At 37.8% G+C, this 15,928-nt stretch overlaps 1 protein-coding gene across 6 annotated transcripts in view; it reads right to left on the bottom strand.

Annotated features, from left to right (window-relative positions):
• The window catches only part of USP37 (ubiquitin specific peptidase 37), an 82,598-nt gene that overhangs the window by 10,958 nt on the left and 55,712 nt on the right, over positions 1-15,928 (bottom strand). For all 6 annotated transcript variants that reach the window (XM_043997025.1, XM_043997028.1, XM_043997024.1 and 3 more), the window contains one exon: positions 4,192-4,358. In XM_043997025.1, the coding sequence (XP_043852960.1) occupies positions 4,192-4,358 (167 nt within the window). The remainder of the gene's footprint in view (positions 1-4,191; positions 4,359-15,928) is intronic.

Raw genomic sequence — 15,928 nt, 5'->3', positions numbered from 1 at the left:
AGTCATTCCCCAATTGAGAAATGGTCAAAGGATATGATCAGGCAGTTTTCTGATGAAGAAACCAAAGCTATCTATTCCCATATGAAAAAATGCTCTAAATCTCTAATGATTAGAGAGATGCAAATAAAAACAACTCCGAGGTACCACCTGACACCTGTCAGATTGGCTAAAATGACAAAAAAGGAAAATAATAAATGTTGGAGAAGCTGTGGGAAAACTAGAACACTAATCCATTGTTGGTGGAGCTGTGAACTGATCCAACCATTCTGGAGAGCAATTTGGAATTATGCCCAAAGGGAGATAAAGCTGTGCATACCCTTTGACCCAGCAATACCACTTTTGGGTCTTTTTCTCAAAGAGATCATGGAAGGGGGAAAGAGACCCACATGTACAAAAATATTTATAGCTGCTCTTTTTGTGGTGGCAAAGAATTGGAAGTTGAGGGGTTGCCCATCAATTGGGGAATGGCTGGACAAGTTGTGGTATATGAATACAATGGAATACTATTGTGCTGTAAGAAACGATGAGCAGGAGTTCAGAGAAACCTGGAGGGTCTTGAGTGGGCTGATGATGAGTGAGATGAGCAGAACTAGAAGAACATTGTACACAGTAACATCAACATTGAGTGTTGACCTACTGTGATGGACTATATTCTTCTCACCAATGCAATGGCACAGAAGAGTTCCAGGGAACTCATGATAGAAGAGGATCTCCAAATCCAGGAAAAAAAAAAAGAACTGCGGAGTATAGATGCTAAATGAACCATACTATTTCTTTTGTTTTTGATGCTGTTGTTTTTTTTTTCTATTTTGAGGTTTTTCATCATTGCTCTGATTTTTTTTCTCTTATAACACGACTAATGCAGAAATTAGGCATTATGTGTGTGTGTGTGTGTGTGTGTGTGTGTGTGTGTGTGTGTGTATATGTATATATATATAACCTATCAGATTACCTGCTGTCTAGGGGAGGGGGGAGGGAGAAAAATCTGAAATTGCAAAGCTTGTATAAACAAAGGTTGAGAACTATCTTTACATGTAACGGAAAAAAATAAAATACTTTATTAATTTAAAAAAAAAAAAGAATAAGGCATAAGAACTGATGCAGAAATAAGAAGAACCAGACAGACTTAGACTGTAACATCAACATTGTAAAAATGATAAATTCTGAAAGACTGATCCACAAACACTTCCATGATCCCTCTGCTGGTAAGTCACAACTGTCCAAACAGATTACACAACAACTTTCTGACACATTTATGGTGTAACGATAATGTACATGTTAAGTGTTTCACATTCCCCTCCCCCCAACTGGACTATAAATTATTAGAGGGCAGGAGGAGTGTCTAGTCTAAACTTGTACCTCCCCAACAGCCAGCAGTGTTCCCCACACAGTAGATCAACAAATACCTGTTTCACTTTATTGTTGTATCAAACATGTATCTTATAAGCCTTGCTAAATGAATAGTTAATGATAAAAAGGAAAGAAAATGTGAAGTATTACACAAATGAGTCAATATTTGAGGCAAGAGAGACAATCAAAACAAAATTAAAGTTGTCTTTTACCCTCTTAAACCTAAGATTGAGATCCTGGAAATTTGTTTAAAGATCTTAAACCAGCAGAGCTATTACACAATTTATTTACTTAAAGCAGCAGAAAAGATGCTTTTCTTTGTTAAAGCATTTTAACTTTCAATATCACACTCTGGTTAGTGACCAAAATAAGCTATTTAAAGGAAAAGGGATTTGTGGCAGCAAAGAATAAGAAATTATGATGACGTTCATCAACTGGGGAAATGACTGAACAAGTTGTATATGACTGTAATGGAAGATTACTGTGCTACAAGAAATGATGAGCGGTATGATTTCAGAAAAACCCGGAAAAACTTCATCAAACTGATACAGAATGAAGTAAGCTTAACTAGGAGAATATTGTACATAATAAAAACAATACTGTATGATGAACAACTGTGAATGACTTAGCTATTCTCAGCAATACTATAATCCAAGACAATCCCAAAGGATTTATGATGAAAAATGCTATTAATCTCCAGAGAAAGAACTGAATACAAACTGAAGCATACTATTTTTCACTTTCTTCCCTTCTTTTCTTTTGGTTTGAGTTTTCTTTCACAAAATAATTAATATGGAAATGTTTTACATGATTGTACATGTAAAACCTATATCAGATTGCTTACTGTCTCAAGGAAGGAAGAGGAGAGGAAGGGAAGAATAGAACCAGAACTCAAAACATAAAAAAAAAAAAAACCCTTATGTGATGTGGCGTGTAAAATTATATGTGGTCACCTTATTTCTGTCCCAAGTTTAGGGAAAATTAGCTGGGGTTTCTAATATATATATATTTTTTTGCGGGGCAATGGGGGTTAAGTGACTTGCCCAGGGTCACACAGTTAGTAAGTGTCAAGTGTCTGAGGCCGGATTTGAACTCAGGTACTCCTGAATCCAGGGCCGGTGCTTTATCCACTACGCCACCTAGCTGCCCCTTCTAATATATTTTTTACTTATAAATTAGAAGCTTTAGCACCAGTTTTGGGGCATTAAGCATTTATTAAAGCATACCAAATATTAGTAAAGAGAGAACACTTGGCTCAGAAAGTTAAGAAGCCTATCTAGCCACCACGAGCACATCAGAGAGCCTGTATGATTGTGTAAGCTTCCTCTTTGTCCAGAGGAGAGGCAGCAGCCCTTCCACAGTGCTCAAAGTTAATTGGCTAGCACCACCCAAATCCATTGGTTCACTGGACTTGAAGGTGGTCCATGAGTAGACCGTGCTGAGGTCAGAGTTCAGAGAGCATACCCATTGAGGGCAAGGCCTTCGGGTAGGTGTGGTTCCAATCAAGTTAACTCCTAATGAGTCAATCAGCAAAGTCAATCCAATCAATCTCAATACTATCCTCTGGGTGTCCCCAAACCCATTTTTTTCTCACAGTTAACAATTGTTTTTACTTATAATTGGGTAAAAAATATTATTTTAAAAAACAAAAGGGATGATTAAATTCTTTTTTCATTAACTGATCTGTGAAAGATATCAAATGCTTTTAAAATAAAAGACCATTTGAGTACATCAAATCTGTTCTAAAACCATAAAGGTAGAGACACAGAATTTTTAATCAATGCAGTGAAACAAGGATGCCAAACAGAAGATGCTTCATCTAAGAAAAGGTATTCCTTTCATTATATCTGGGAAAGGTCTGGTAAACTTAACTGAAGCAGCTTTAAAAAAAATCTTAACATCAAAATTTTTTAAAAAATTGTACTAGTGATGAAATAACTACTGAAAGATAGCTTCCTGTTGTAGAAGGTAAGAATATCTCTCAAATTCATACCTTGTTGAAGAAACTACAAAGTAATATATAAATACAAGCTATTATTAACTTATTAAGATACATAATTACTTTTGCTGAAAAGACTGCCACATACATTACATTACTGTGAAAACACTTGTAAACCCATTCAATGATGTAAGGAAATTAGATTCCTGAATTTAATTACTTAGGATTAATGCAAACAACAATACTGTAAATGTATTCTGAAAACTTAAATGATTCCAGGTAATTTCAGTCACTTGACACGTACTAGCTATGTGACCCTGGGCAAGTCACTTAACCCCAATTGTGTCTGTCTGTCTGTCTCTCTCTCTCTCTCACACACACACACACACACACACACACACACACACACACACACACACACCACCAACAACAAAAAACAGCATTAGCTAACAAATATAAAACACGACAGACCCAATTGCTTTAAAAAAAGGGCAGTTGTTTAAAAGAGAGGACACTAGAATAGAAAAATAAAATTGTCTTCTAATTGACATTTGGAAAGATTGCTATACCTAGTAATTGGAAATACACAAACCTTAGCTGAGCCCTAGATAGATCCTGCCAGTCACAGAATTAGGAAAAGCTGATCTAAATCCCATTCCTGATAGAATGGCACTGTGACCCTGAGCAAGGCTCTGCCATTTCATGTTGTAGAAGCGTTTCCTAAACTATCACATGACAAAAAGATAAATAGAATCAAGAGCATGGCGAGTGTGTAGCATATACATTTAGGAAATATTAATGTTTCTGACAAATGCATCACATTAAAAATGTTTTAGTAAAACATTGCCAAGCACTATTTGACAGGATGGCAGAGAGAAGGGAGTTGATTGGGCCGCTCTTACTTGCTCCTGGAGGCTCTGAGCTAGGGCCTGCTGGAGTTCTTCTTCCTCTCTCTCTCGCTCCATATCATACTGTTGGAGCCAGTCGACTTCCCCCTGAGACCCTTCTGGAGTTTTGTTTTCTTTATTCTCATCAAAATCTTTCGTTATCTCAGTGAAACTGGTAGGACCTGAGGGAGCAAAAGAGCACAATTAAAGATTTCTGGTTTGTTTTTTGTTTTGTTTGCTTGTTGAAAACTTTGCGGCACAACTAAAGACCCATGGCCATGGGGACACCTGCTGTCCTTGCCGTCTGAGTATTTTTACTTGGAAGCTTTTCTTAAGGAAGGCTAAAAATGCTATTTTACAAAACAACAACTTGGGGTCAAACAGCGCCATCCTTCTGTTTTACCACATAAAAGGCCCAGTCTCAGTCAGCTCTCACTTGCAGAAACTGAACAGAAAACGCATGGGTCACTCTGTGTCTGTCTGTGTATCTGTTGTCTTCCCTTCAATGGCAAGGTCCCAAGGGGCAGGGCTGTCTTTGGCCTTTTTTGTATCCCCAGCATTTTATGCAGTACCTGGCACAGCAGGAGCCCAATAAATGTTTACTGAATCGAAGGGATGAATGAGTCTCTGCTCTGCCTAACCCTCATTGGACAGGAAACCATAGGGATGATAACAAGAGACTTCAGCTTTCTAAGAATGTACCAGATGATGGATAAGAACTATATCAATGGCCATTGACTTTTCTTCTTAAAAGCAATTTATCTTTTATTTGTGGCAGATTCAGAGTTTGTCTGATTATCTGGAAGAATACAGAATTGGTTTCCAAGGATGGCAGACTTATGCTGTATACAGGACAGAAGAATAGAAAGTGCATTAGTGTGGGTCTTGAGAAGACTTGGTTGGCCAGGCTTACTCTGGGTCCTCTTTTACTGCAGATCAGACAATGAGTTGAACTGTAAGGGCATGGAGAAGAGAGAAGAGAAGCTATTAGAAGCCCCTTCCTTAGTCCTATATTTTATCCATCTGGTCACAGTGCTTTAATGTTACCAAAAGAATGTAAATTTATTGTTGCTTAGTTAGTCAAAAAGCATTTATAAAGCACCCACTATTTATCAGGCACTGTGCTAAGTACTGGGGCTACAAAGAAAGGCTAAAGACAGTCCCTGCTCTCAAGGAGCTCACAGTCTAATGGAAAGAGACAAAATGCAAACTACTATGTACAAACATTTATACAGGATAATTTGGAGGGAAGTCAGCAGGTGGAAAAAATTCCAGGTACAGGGTACAGCTAATAAAAATGTAGTCAATAGATGGAGAGAGTCCTGTGCTAGAATAAGGAGGCCAGTGTCACTAGACTGGAGTATGCACGGAAAGAGAGGCATAAGATGTAAAAAGCCTGGAAAAGGCGGGGGGGGGGGGGGGGGGGGGGGGCACGGGCCGGCAGGCTGTGATAGGCTTTGAATGCCAAACAGAGGATTTCCTATTTGAAGCTGGAGCTAACAGGGAGCCCATGGAGTTTATTTAATGTGCATGTGTGTAGAGGGGTGATACGGTCAGACCTGCACTCTGGGAAGATTAATTTGACAGGTAAAAGGAGGATAGAGTAGAGAGAGAATTAAGGCAAGGTAACCAACGAAAAGGCTTTTGTGATTGTCCCGATGTGGAGTGGGGAGGTTCATACGTGGTGGTGGCATCAAGAGAAGGGAACATGTACATAAGATATTATGAAGGAAAACTGACAGGCCTTGAAAAAAGGCTGGATATGGGACATGAGAGTGACAACAAAGGATGCAAAGCTTGATGACCAGGAAAATGACACTGAGAGAAGGGTTTGGGGGGAATTTTGGATATACTGAGTTTAAGATGTCTACAGGATATCATTTGAGATATTCAAGAGGCATTTGGAGATATGAGTCTGGAAGGTTGGGAGAGAGATTAGGGCTGAAGGATCATCTCCATTGAGAGGATAAATGAATCTATGAAAATTGGTAAGACCATCCAATGCAATAGTATAAAAGAAGGGAAGAAGGTCTAGGACAGAGCCCTATCATGTGAGACAGGGATAGAGGAGGAGAGAGCAGTAGGAAGTATCTGGGTGATGTGAGATGAGAAAGATGGGAGAAGAAGGAGCTCTCAGCAAATGGCTTTCATTTTTTCAGTAAAAGATGTGGCAAGTTTCTAAGCTGAGAGGGTGGAGGCAGGAGGAGCCATGACAGGTTTGAGGAGGAATGAAAAGGTTTGGAAGAGCCACCCTGAAGAGCGGGGTAGTAAATTGATAAGACAAGTACAGAAAGATTGCCCAGCAGCACTGAGGGCCCAGATGAAATTACATATAATAAATTTTTTGTCAATTCCATCAGCAAGGTTTCATGATTTTCTCTAGCTTCAACAGTTCATCATTAGGAAGAAAAGAAAAATTCAAGTCTGACAAGATCTGCAAGAGGATAAGGGGACAAAGAACATTCTCCATACTTCTGTTCAACAGGAAGATCTCAGAAGACAGTTAAGGTAATCCCATCAAATAAGTGTACTTTATATTGAAAGAGGCTAACCAAGACAAATGATGAAAAGATTGAGTTGCTTGGGAGGTAATGTTGAGAGTAAAAATTAACATATAAAATAATTCTTTTATAATCAGGACAGGATACACACTGACTACAACTATATAACAAAGAAAACTAAGCCAAGGGCAATAAAACTTCAGACCAAGATGGAAGGGGGCACAGATAATCTTTTCTTTGCAATTCTATAAAAATGTATGTCATTAGTATTTATGCAAGATTTTATTCCTTATATTGAATGTTTAATTTTCTATTGATTATATACAATTTAAAAATAAAGCGGTTATTCTCCTCAGCAAGCATGTGCTATTTCCCAACCTTGCTGAATCAAAACGAGGATATAAAAAAATTTAAATTTAGATAAACAGAAAAATTAGGGGAATAGTTATCCACTTAACAATTTGCATCCTTAAATAGCTTTTTGAGGTGGCAAAGGATGGGAATCTGAATATCTACAAATAGGGGAATGTCATAGAAAGCTGTGACTTATTAATGTGATGGAATACTACTGTGCTACGGGTAATGATTAAGGGAATGCTTTTGTGGAAACCTATAAGACTTGTGAGAACTGCCACAACAAAGTGAACATAAAAGAACAATTTACACAATGACACCACTATAATAAAGACAAACAACTTTGAAAGAACTAGGAATTCTGATCAGTATAATAACCAATCATAATTCCTGAGGACCAATGATGAAACTTGCTTCTTATTGCAAAATTCAGATTTAAACTGAACAAAGTAGGGAAAACATCAGACCATATACATATGACCTAAAGTAACATCCCTTATGAATATGGAAGTGATTAATAGATTTAAGAGATCAGATCTGGTAGATAGGGTGCTTGATGAACTATGGACAGAGGCTCACAAAATTGTTGAGGAGGCAGCAACGAAAAACATACCAAAGAAAAAGAGCAAGAAAGTAAAATGGCTGTCTGATAAGGCTTTACAAATAGCTGAAAAGAAGGAATGTGAAAGGTAAGGGAGAATGAGAAAGATGTCACCCAGCAGAATGCAGAATTCCAGAGAATAGCAAGGAGAAATAAGGTTTTCTTTTTTTTTGTGGGGCAATTGGGGTTAAGTGACTCGCCCAGGGTCACACGGCTAGTAAGTGTCAAGTGTCTGAATCCGAATTTGAACTCAGGTCCTCCTGAATCCAGGGCCAGTGCTCTATCCACTGTACCACCTAGCTGCCCCTGATAAGGTTTCCTTAAAGGAGCAATGGAAATAAATAGAAGAAAACAACAGAATGGGAAAGACAAGAGATCTCTTCAAGAAAATCAGAGCTATCAAGGAAATGTTTCATGTAAAAATGGACATGATAGGAGCAGCTAGGTGGTGCAGTGGATAGAGCACTGGCCCTGGATTCAGGAGGACCTGAGTTCAAATCTGGCCTCAGACACTTAACACTAGCTGTGTGACCCTGGGTGAGTCATTTAACCCTAATTGCCTTCCCCCACCCCCCAAAAAAAGGATATGATAAAAGACAAAAATGCTAGAGACTTAGTTAAAACCGAAGAGACAGATGAATACACAAAAGAACTATAAAAGAAAGATCTCGACATTACCAAAAGCCACAATGGTGTAGTTCCTGATTTAGAACCAGACATTCTGGAGAATGAAGTCAAGTGGCCTTACGAACCATTGCTAACAACAAGGCTAGTAGAGGTGATAGAATTTCAGCTGAGCTATCTAAAATCCTAAAAGATGATGCTGTTAAAGTGCTGCACTTAAATTTGTCAGCAAATTTGGAAAACTTAAAAGTGGCTACTAGATTGGAAAAGATCAGTTTATGTCCCAATCCTAAAAAAGGACAAGGCCAGGGGCAGCTAGGTGGTGCAGTGGATAGAGAACCAGCCCTGGATTCAGGAGGACCTGAGTTCAAATCTGGGTGCAGACACATGACACTTGCTAGCTGTGTGACCCTGGGCAAGTCACTTAACCCTCACTACCCTGCCAAAAAAAAAAAAAAAAAAAAAAGGCCAAGGCCAAGGAATATTCAAATCACCAATTACACACATTTCAAATGCCAGCAAGGTTATGTTTTGTTTTGTTTTGGTTTTTGATGGGGCAATGGGGATTAAGTGACTTGCCCAGGGTCACACAGCTATTAAGTGTTAAGTGGCTGAGGCCAGATTTGAACTCACATTCTCCTGAATCCAGGGCCGGTGCTTTATCCACTGCGCCACCTAGTTGCCCCCTGAAGAATCTTAAACATAACCTTGGGCAAGAGAAAGCAAGAGAGTTCCAGAAAAACATCTACTTTTGATCCATTGACTACACTGAAGACTATGACTGTGTAGATCACAGCAAAATGTGGAAATTCCTCAAAGAGATGGGAGTATCAAATCATCTTATTTGTCTCTTGAGGAACCTGTATGCGGGCCAAGAAGCAACATTTGGAACTAAACGTGGAACAATTGATTGGTTTAAAATTGGAAAAGGAGTACAAGAAGACCATGTTGTCACCTTATTTAGCTGATATGCAGAGTACATCATGGTAAATGCCAGGCTGGATGAATCAAAGGCCGGAATTAAGGTTGCTGGGAGAAATAATCGACAATCGAAAATATGCAGATGATACTACTCTGATGGCAGAGAGTGAAGAATTAAGAAGACTCTTGATGAGGGTAAAGGAAGAGAGTATAAAAGCTAGCTTGAAACTTAACATAAAAAAAAAACTCACTAAGATCTTAGCATTAGGCCGCCCTATCACTTCCTGGCAAATACAGGGAGAAGAAATGGAAGCAGTGCCAGATTTCTATTCCTGGGTTCAAAGATGGTAGACAGCAACTGCAGCCATGAAACTAAGACATTTGCTCCTTGAAAGGAAAGCTCTGGCAAAGCTGGATAGCATACTAAAAAGCAAAGACATCAATCACCTTGCAGACAAAGATCCATAACAGTCAAAGCTATGGTTTTGTTTTTTGTCGTGTTTTTTTTTGGGGGGGGGGTTGGCAGGGAAATGAGGGTTAAGTGACTTGCCCAAGGTCCTACAGTTAGTAAGTGTTAAGTGTCTGAGTCCAAATTTGAACTCAGGTCCTCCCGAATCCAGGGCTGGTGCTTTATCCACTGCACCACCTAGCTGCCCCTATGGTTTTTCCAATAGTAATGTACGGCTGTGAGAGCTGGATTATAAAGAAAGCTGAGCACCACAGAACTGACACCTTTGTAGTGCTGGAGAAAACTTTTGAGAGTCCCTCAGACAGCAAGGAGATCAAACCAGTCAATATCTAAAGAAATTAATTCAGATTATTCACTAGAAGGTCAAATACTGAAGCTAAAGCTTAAATACTCTGGACAAATAATGAGAAGATAGGACTCACTGGAAAAGCCCCCAATGTTGGGAAAGATTGAAAGCAAAAGGACAAGGAAATGGCATAGGATGAGATGGAAAGTGGCATAAAAACAACAAAAAGGAACTCAGACACTGAGAGATAGTAGAGGACAGAAGAGGCTGGTGTGCTAAGGTCCATGGGATAATGATGTGTCAGACACAACCGAACAACAACAATGATGATGAAATATGATACCTACCACCTGATAGAGATGGACTCCAAGAGCAGGAGGACACATTTTCTGGTCTCCCAGTTTGAAGTTTGTTTTAACTCGATATTTTTGTAACAAGGATTCTATTTTTTCTTTCATTCTCAAATGGCAGGGGAGTGAGAGAGGGTAGATTTTTGCCATTTGAAAAAAAATTAAAACGTTTTAAAATTCCTAAGACAGCAGAAGCAAGTTCAGGTTGAGACGGACAAGCAGAGTAGTGCTGGTTACCACCACTTGAATTTAATACATATTTTTTTTTTATAAAAGTATTTTATTTTTTTCCAGTTCCATGTAAAGATAGTTTTCAACATTTGTTTATATAAGATTTCCAATTTCCAATTTTTCTCCCTCCCCACTTCCCTAGGCAGCAGGTAATCAGATATGGGCTATATATATTAAAAATAACATTAAATATATTTCTGCATTAGTCATAAGAATCAGAGCAATAAGGATAAACCTCAATAGAAAAACAACAGCCCCCAAAATAAAAGAAATAGTATGGTTCAATCAGCATCCATATTCCACAGTTCCTTTTTTTTTTTTTTTCTGGATGTGGAGATCCCCTTCCATCATGAGTCCCCTGGAACTCTCCTGTACCGTTGCATTGGTGAGAAGAATCTAGTCTATCACAGTTGATCAACACACAATGTTGATGATACTGTGTACAATGTTCTTCTGGTTCTGCTCATCTTACTCATCATCAGTTCATGCAAGTCCTTCCACGTTTCTCTGAACTCCTCCTGCTCATCGTTTCTTACAGCACAATAGTATTCCATTACATTCATATACCACAACTTGTTCAGCCATTCCCCAATTGATGGGCAACCCCTCAACTTCCAATTCCTTGCCACCACAAAAAGAGCAGCTATAAATATTTTTGTACATGTAGATCCTTTCCCCTTTTTTATGATCTCTTTGGGAAAAAGACCCAAAAGTGGTATTGCTGGGTCAAAGGGTATGCACAGCTTTATCTCCCTTTGGGCATAATTCCAAATTGCTCTCCAGAATGGTTGGATCAGTTCACAGCTCCACCAACAATGGATTAGTGTTCCAGTTTTCCCACAGCTTCTCCAACATTTATTATTTTCCTTTTTTGTCATATTAGCCAATTTGATAGGTGTCAGGTGGTACCTCAGAGTTGTTTTAATTTGCATCTCTCTAATCAATAGTGATTTAGAGCATTTTTTCATATGGGAATAGATAGCTTTGATTTATTAATCAGAAACCTGCCTGTTCATATCCTTTGACCATTTCTTAATTGGGGAATGACTTAGATTCTTATAAATTTGATTTAGTTCCCTATATATTTTAGAGATGAGACCTTTATCAGAAGTACTGGCCATAAAAATTGTTTCCCAGGTTTCTGCATCCCTTCTAATTTTGGATACATTGCTTCTGTCTATACAAAACCTTTTTAACTTAATGTAGTCAAAATCATCCATTTTGCATTTCATAATATTCCCTGTCTCTTGTTCGATCATAAATTGTTCTCCTTTCCAAAGATCTGAAAGGTAGACTATTCCTTCTTCTCCTAATTTACCTATGGTATCACTTCTTATGTCTAAATCATGTTCCCATTTTGACCTTATTTTAGTATAAGGTGTAAGATGTTGGTCTATGCCTAATTTCTGCCATACTATCATCCAGTTTTCCCAGAAGTTTTTGTCAAATACTGATTTCCTATCCCAGAAGCTGGAGTCTTTAGGTTTATCAAACAGTACATTACTAATGTCATTTACTGCTGTGTCTCCTGTGCCTAGCCTATTCCATTGATCCTCCACTCTATTTCTTAGCCAGTACCAGATAGTTTTGATAACTGCCGCTTTATAGTAAAGCTCCAGATTTGGTACAGCTAACCCTCCTTCCTACCCATTTTTTTTTTCATTATTTCCCTTGATATTCTTGACTTTTTGTTTTTCCAGATGAATTTTGTTATGATTTTTTCTAGCTCTATAAAATAATTTTTAGGTAGTCTGGTATGGCACTGAATAAGTAAATTTAGGAAGAATTGTCATTTTTATTATATTAGCTCAGCCTATCCATAAGCAATTGATATCTTTCCAATTTTTTAGATCTGATTTGATTTGTGTGAAAAGGGTTTGGTAATTGTGTTCATAGAGTTCCTGGGTTTGTCTTGGAAAGTATTCTATATTATCTACCATTACTTTATTTTTTTGTTTTGTTTTGCTTGTTTTTGCAGGGCAATGAGGGTTAAGTGACTTGCCCAGGGTCACATAGCTAGTTAAGTGTCAAGTGTCTGAGGCTGGATTTGAACTCGGGTCCTCCTGAATCCAAGGCCAGTGCTTTATCCACTGTGCCACCTAGCTGCCCCCTCTACCATTACTTTAAATGGAATTTCTCTTTCTAGCTCTTGCTGCTGGACATTATTGATCATGTATATAAATGCTGATGATTTATGTGGACTTATTTTATATCCTGCTACTTTGCTAAAATTGTGAATTGTTTCAAGTAATTTTTGAGTTGATTCTCTAGGATTCCCTAAGTATACCATCATATCATCTGCAAAGAGTGATAGTTTTGTTTTCTCCTTGCCTATACTAATTCCTTTAATTCCTTTTTCTTCTGATTGCTAAAGCTAACATTTCTAGTACAATATTAAATAACAGAGGTGATAGTGAACATCCCTGTTTCACCCCTGATCTTATTGGGAAGGCCTCTCACTTATCCCCATTACATATAATGCTTGCTGATGGTTTTAGGTAGATACTACTTATTATTTTAAGGAAAGCTCCACCTATTCCTAAGCTCTCTAGTGTTTTTATTAGGAATGGGTGCTGTATTTTGTCAAAAGCTTTCTCTGCATCTATTGAAATAATCATATGATTTTGGTTAGTTTTCTTATTGATGTGGTTGATTATGTTAATAGTTTTCCTAATGTTGAACCAGCCCAGCATTCCTGGTATAAATCCCACCTGGTCATAGTGTATTATCCTGGTGACCACTTGCTGTAATATCCTTGCTAATATCTTATTTAAGATTTTAGCATCAATATTCATTAGGGAAATTGGTCTGTAATTTTCTTTCTCTGTTTTTGCTCTGCCTGGTTTTGGTATCACCACTTTAACAATTGGAATGACGCCACCTGCTGAAGACTTACTGTAGAAAAGCTGTGCCATGAGGTGAATGTCTCTGAGGGCAAGACCATGCGTCTTTTCTTTGGCGTCAGGAAGTGACGTTTGCTGGTGGAAGGAAGAAGGGGGAGCCAGGTGCTCTGACTCTCTTTTCCTGGGGACTCTGGCTGAGAGTGGAGCTAGAAATGTGCTCTCCCTTTAATAGATAGATGAATGTAGGGCTTTCTCTGTTTACCAAGTTCTCATTCTCCTTAATAAATGCTTAAAAGTCTAACTCTTGCTAAAGCTTATAATTTATTGGCGACCACTCAGATATTTTAGACAGACTAGCTAGAAATTTTAGCCCTTAACACCACCATATTTGTATCATAAAACAAATTTGGTAGAACTCTTTCTTCTCTTATTTTTCCAAATAATTTGTATAATATTGGAATTAATTGCTCTTTAAATGTTTGGTAGAATTCACCTGTAAACCCATCTGGCCCTGGGGATTTTTTCTTAGGGAGTTCATTAATGGCTTGTTCAATTTCTTTTTCTAATATGTGCTTATTTAAGGATTTTATTTCCTCTTCCGTTAACCCGGGCAGTTTGTATTTTTAAAGTATCTATCCATTTCATTTAGATTGTCAAATTTACTGGCATATAATTGGGCAAAATAGTTCCTAATTATTGCTTTAATTTCCACTTCATTGATGGTAAAATCACCCCTTTCATTTTTGATACTGGTAATTTGGTTTTCTTTTTTTTTTAAATCAAATTAACCAATGGTTTGTCTATTTTATTGATTTTTTTTTCATAAAACCAGCTCCTAGTTTTATTGATTAATTCTATAGTTTTCTTGCTTTCAATTTTATTAATTTCTCCTTTTTCAGGATTTTTAATTTAGTTTTTAATTGGAGATTTCCAATTTGTTCTTTTTTTTTAGCTTTTTAAGTTGTATGCCCAATTCATTGATCTCCTCTCTTTTTTATTCATACAAGCAGTTAGAGCTATAAAATTTCCCCAAGCATTGTTTTGGCTACATCCCATAGATTTTGGCATGTTGTCTCATTATTGTCATTCTCTTGGATATAGTTATTGACTGTTTCTATGATTTGTTGAGTTTTTTTTTTTTTTTTTTTTTAGTGAGCCAATTGGGGTTAAGTGACTTGCCCAGGGTCACACAGCTAGTAAGTGTTAAGTGTCTGAGGTCGGATTTGAACTCAGGTCCTCCTGACTCCAGGGCCAGTGCTCTATCCATTGTGCCACCTAGCTGCCCCCCATTGTTGTCTGACCCACTCATTCTTTTTTTTAAATTAAAATAAATTTAATATTTATTTATTTTTGGTGAGGCAATTGGGGTTAAGTGACTTCCCCAGGGTCACACAGCTAGTAAGTGTTAAGTGTCTGAGGCCAAATTTGAACTCAAGTCCTCCTGACTCCAGGGCCGGTGCTCTACCCACTGCTCCCCCTAGCTGCCCCAATCCACTCATTCTTTAGAATGAAATTATTTAGTTTCCAATTGATTTTCAGTCTACCTTCCCATGGTTCTTTATTACATGCAATTTTTATTGCATCATGATCTGAGAAGGATGCATTTACTATTTCTGCCTTTTTACATTTGACTATGATGTTTTTGTGCCCTAATATATGGTGAATTTTTGAAAATGTGCCATGCACTGCTGAGAAAAAGGTATATTCCTTTCTATCCCCATTCAATTTTCTCTAGTCTTTTATCCTGTCTAACTTTTCTAGTATTCTATTCACCTCTTTCAATTTCTTGTTTATTTTGTGGCTAGATTTATCATTCTGAGAGGGGAAGATTCAGATCCCCCACTAGTATAGTATTACTGTCTATTTCCTCTTGTAACTCATTTAGCTTCTTCTCTAAGAATTTGGATGCTATACCACTTGGCGCATACATGTTTAATATTGATATTACTTCATTCATTCACCTTTTAGCAAGATGTAGTTTCCTTCCTTATCTCTTTTAATTAGATCTATTTTTGCCTTTGCTTTGTCTGAGATAAGGATTGCTACCTCTGCTTTTTTTACTTTAGCTGAAGCATAATATATTCTACTCCAGCCTTTTACCTTTATCCTGTGTATAACTCTCTGCTTCAAATGTGTTTCCTGTAAACAGCATATTGTAGGATTCTGGTTTTTAATCCCCTCTGCAATTCACTTCCATTTTATGGCAGAGTTCATCCCATTCACATTCAGTTATTATTACTGTCTATTCCCTTCTATTTGCCCCCTTTGTACTTTTTCCCCTTCTTTCACCCTTTTCCTCCTCACCAATGTTTTGCTTCTTACCCCTGCCTCCCCGAATTTGCCCTCCTTTTTTATCACACCCCCCTTTTCTTTACACTTTTCTCCCTTGCTTTTGCCCTCCCTTCTATCAGTCCCCCCCCTTTCCCATTACCATTTTACTTCCCTAAAGAATAAGCTAAGTTTCTTTATCTAAATGAACATATATGTCATTCCCTCTTTGAATCAAATCTAGTGAGAGTAGGGTTGAAAGAATGTTCATTCCTCCCTACTTTCCCTCTATTGTAATAGGTTT

Source organism: Dromiciops gliroides, chromosome 3 (genome assembly GCF_019393635.1).
Source record: "Dromiciops gliroides isolate mDroGli1 chromosome 3, mDroGli1.pri, whole genome shotgun sequence".
Taxonomy (NCBI): domain Eukaryota; kingdom Metazoa; phylum Chordata; class Mammalia; order Microbiotheria; family Microbiotheriidae; genus Dromiciops; species Dromiciops gliroides.
Note: the sequence above shows the minus strand (reverse complement) of the source record. Positions and strands in the feature narration are given on the sequence as shown.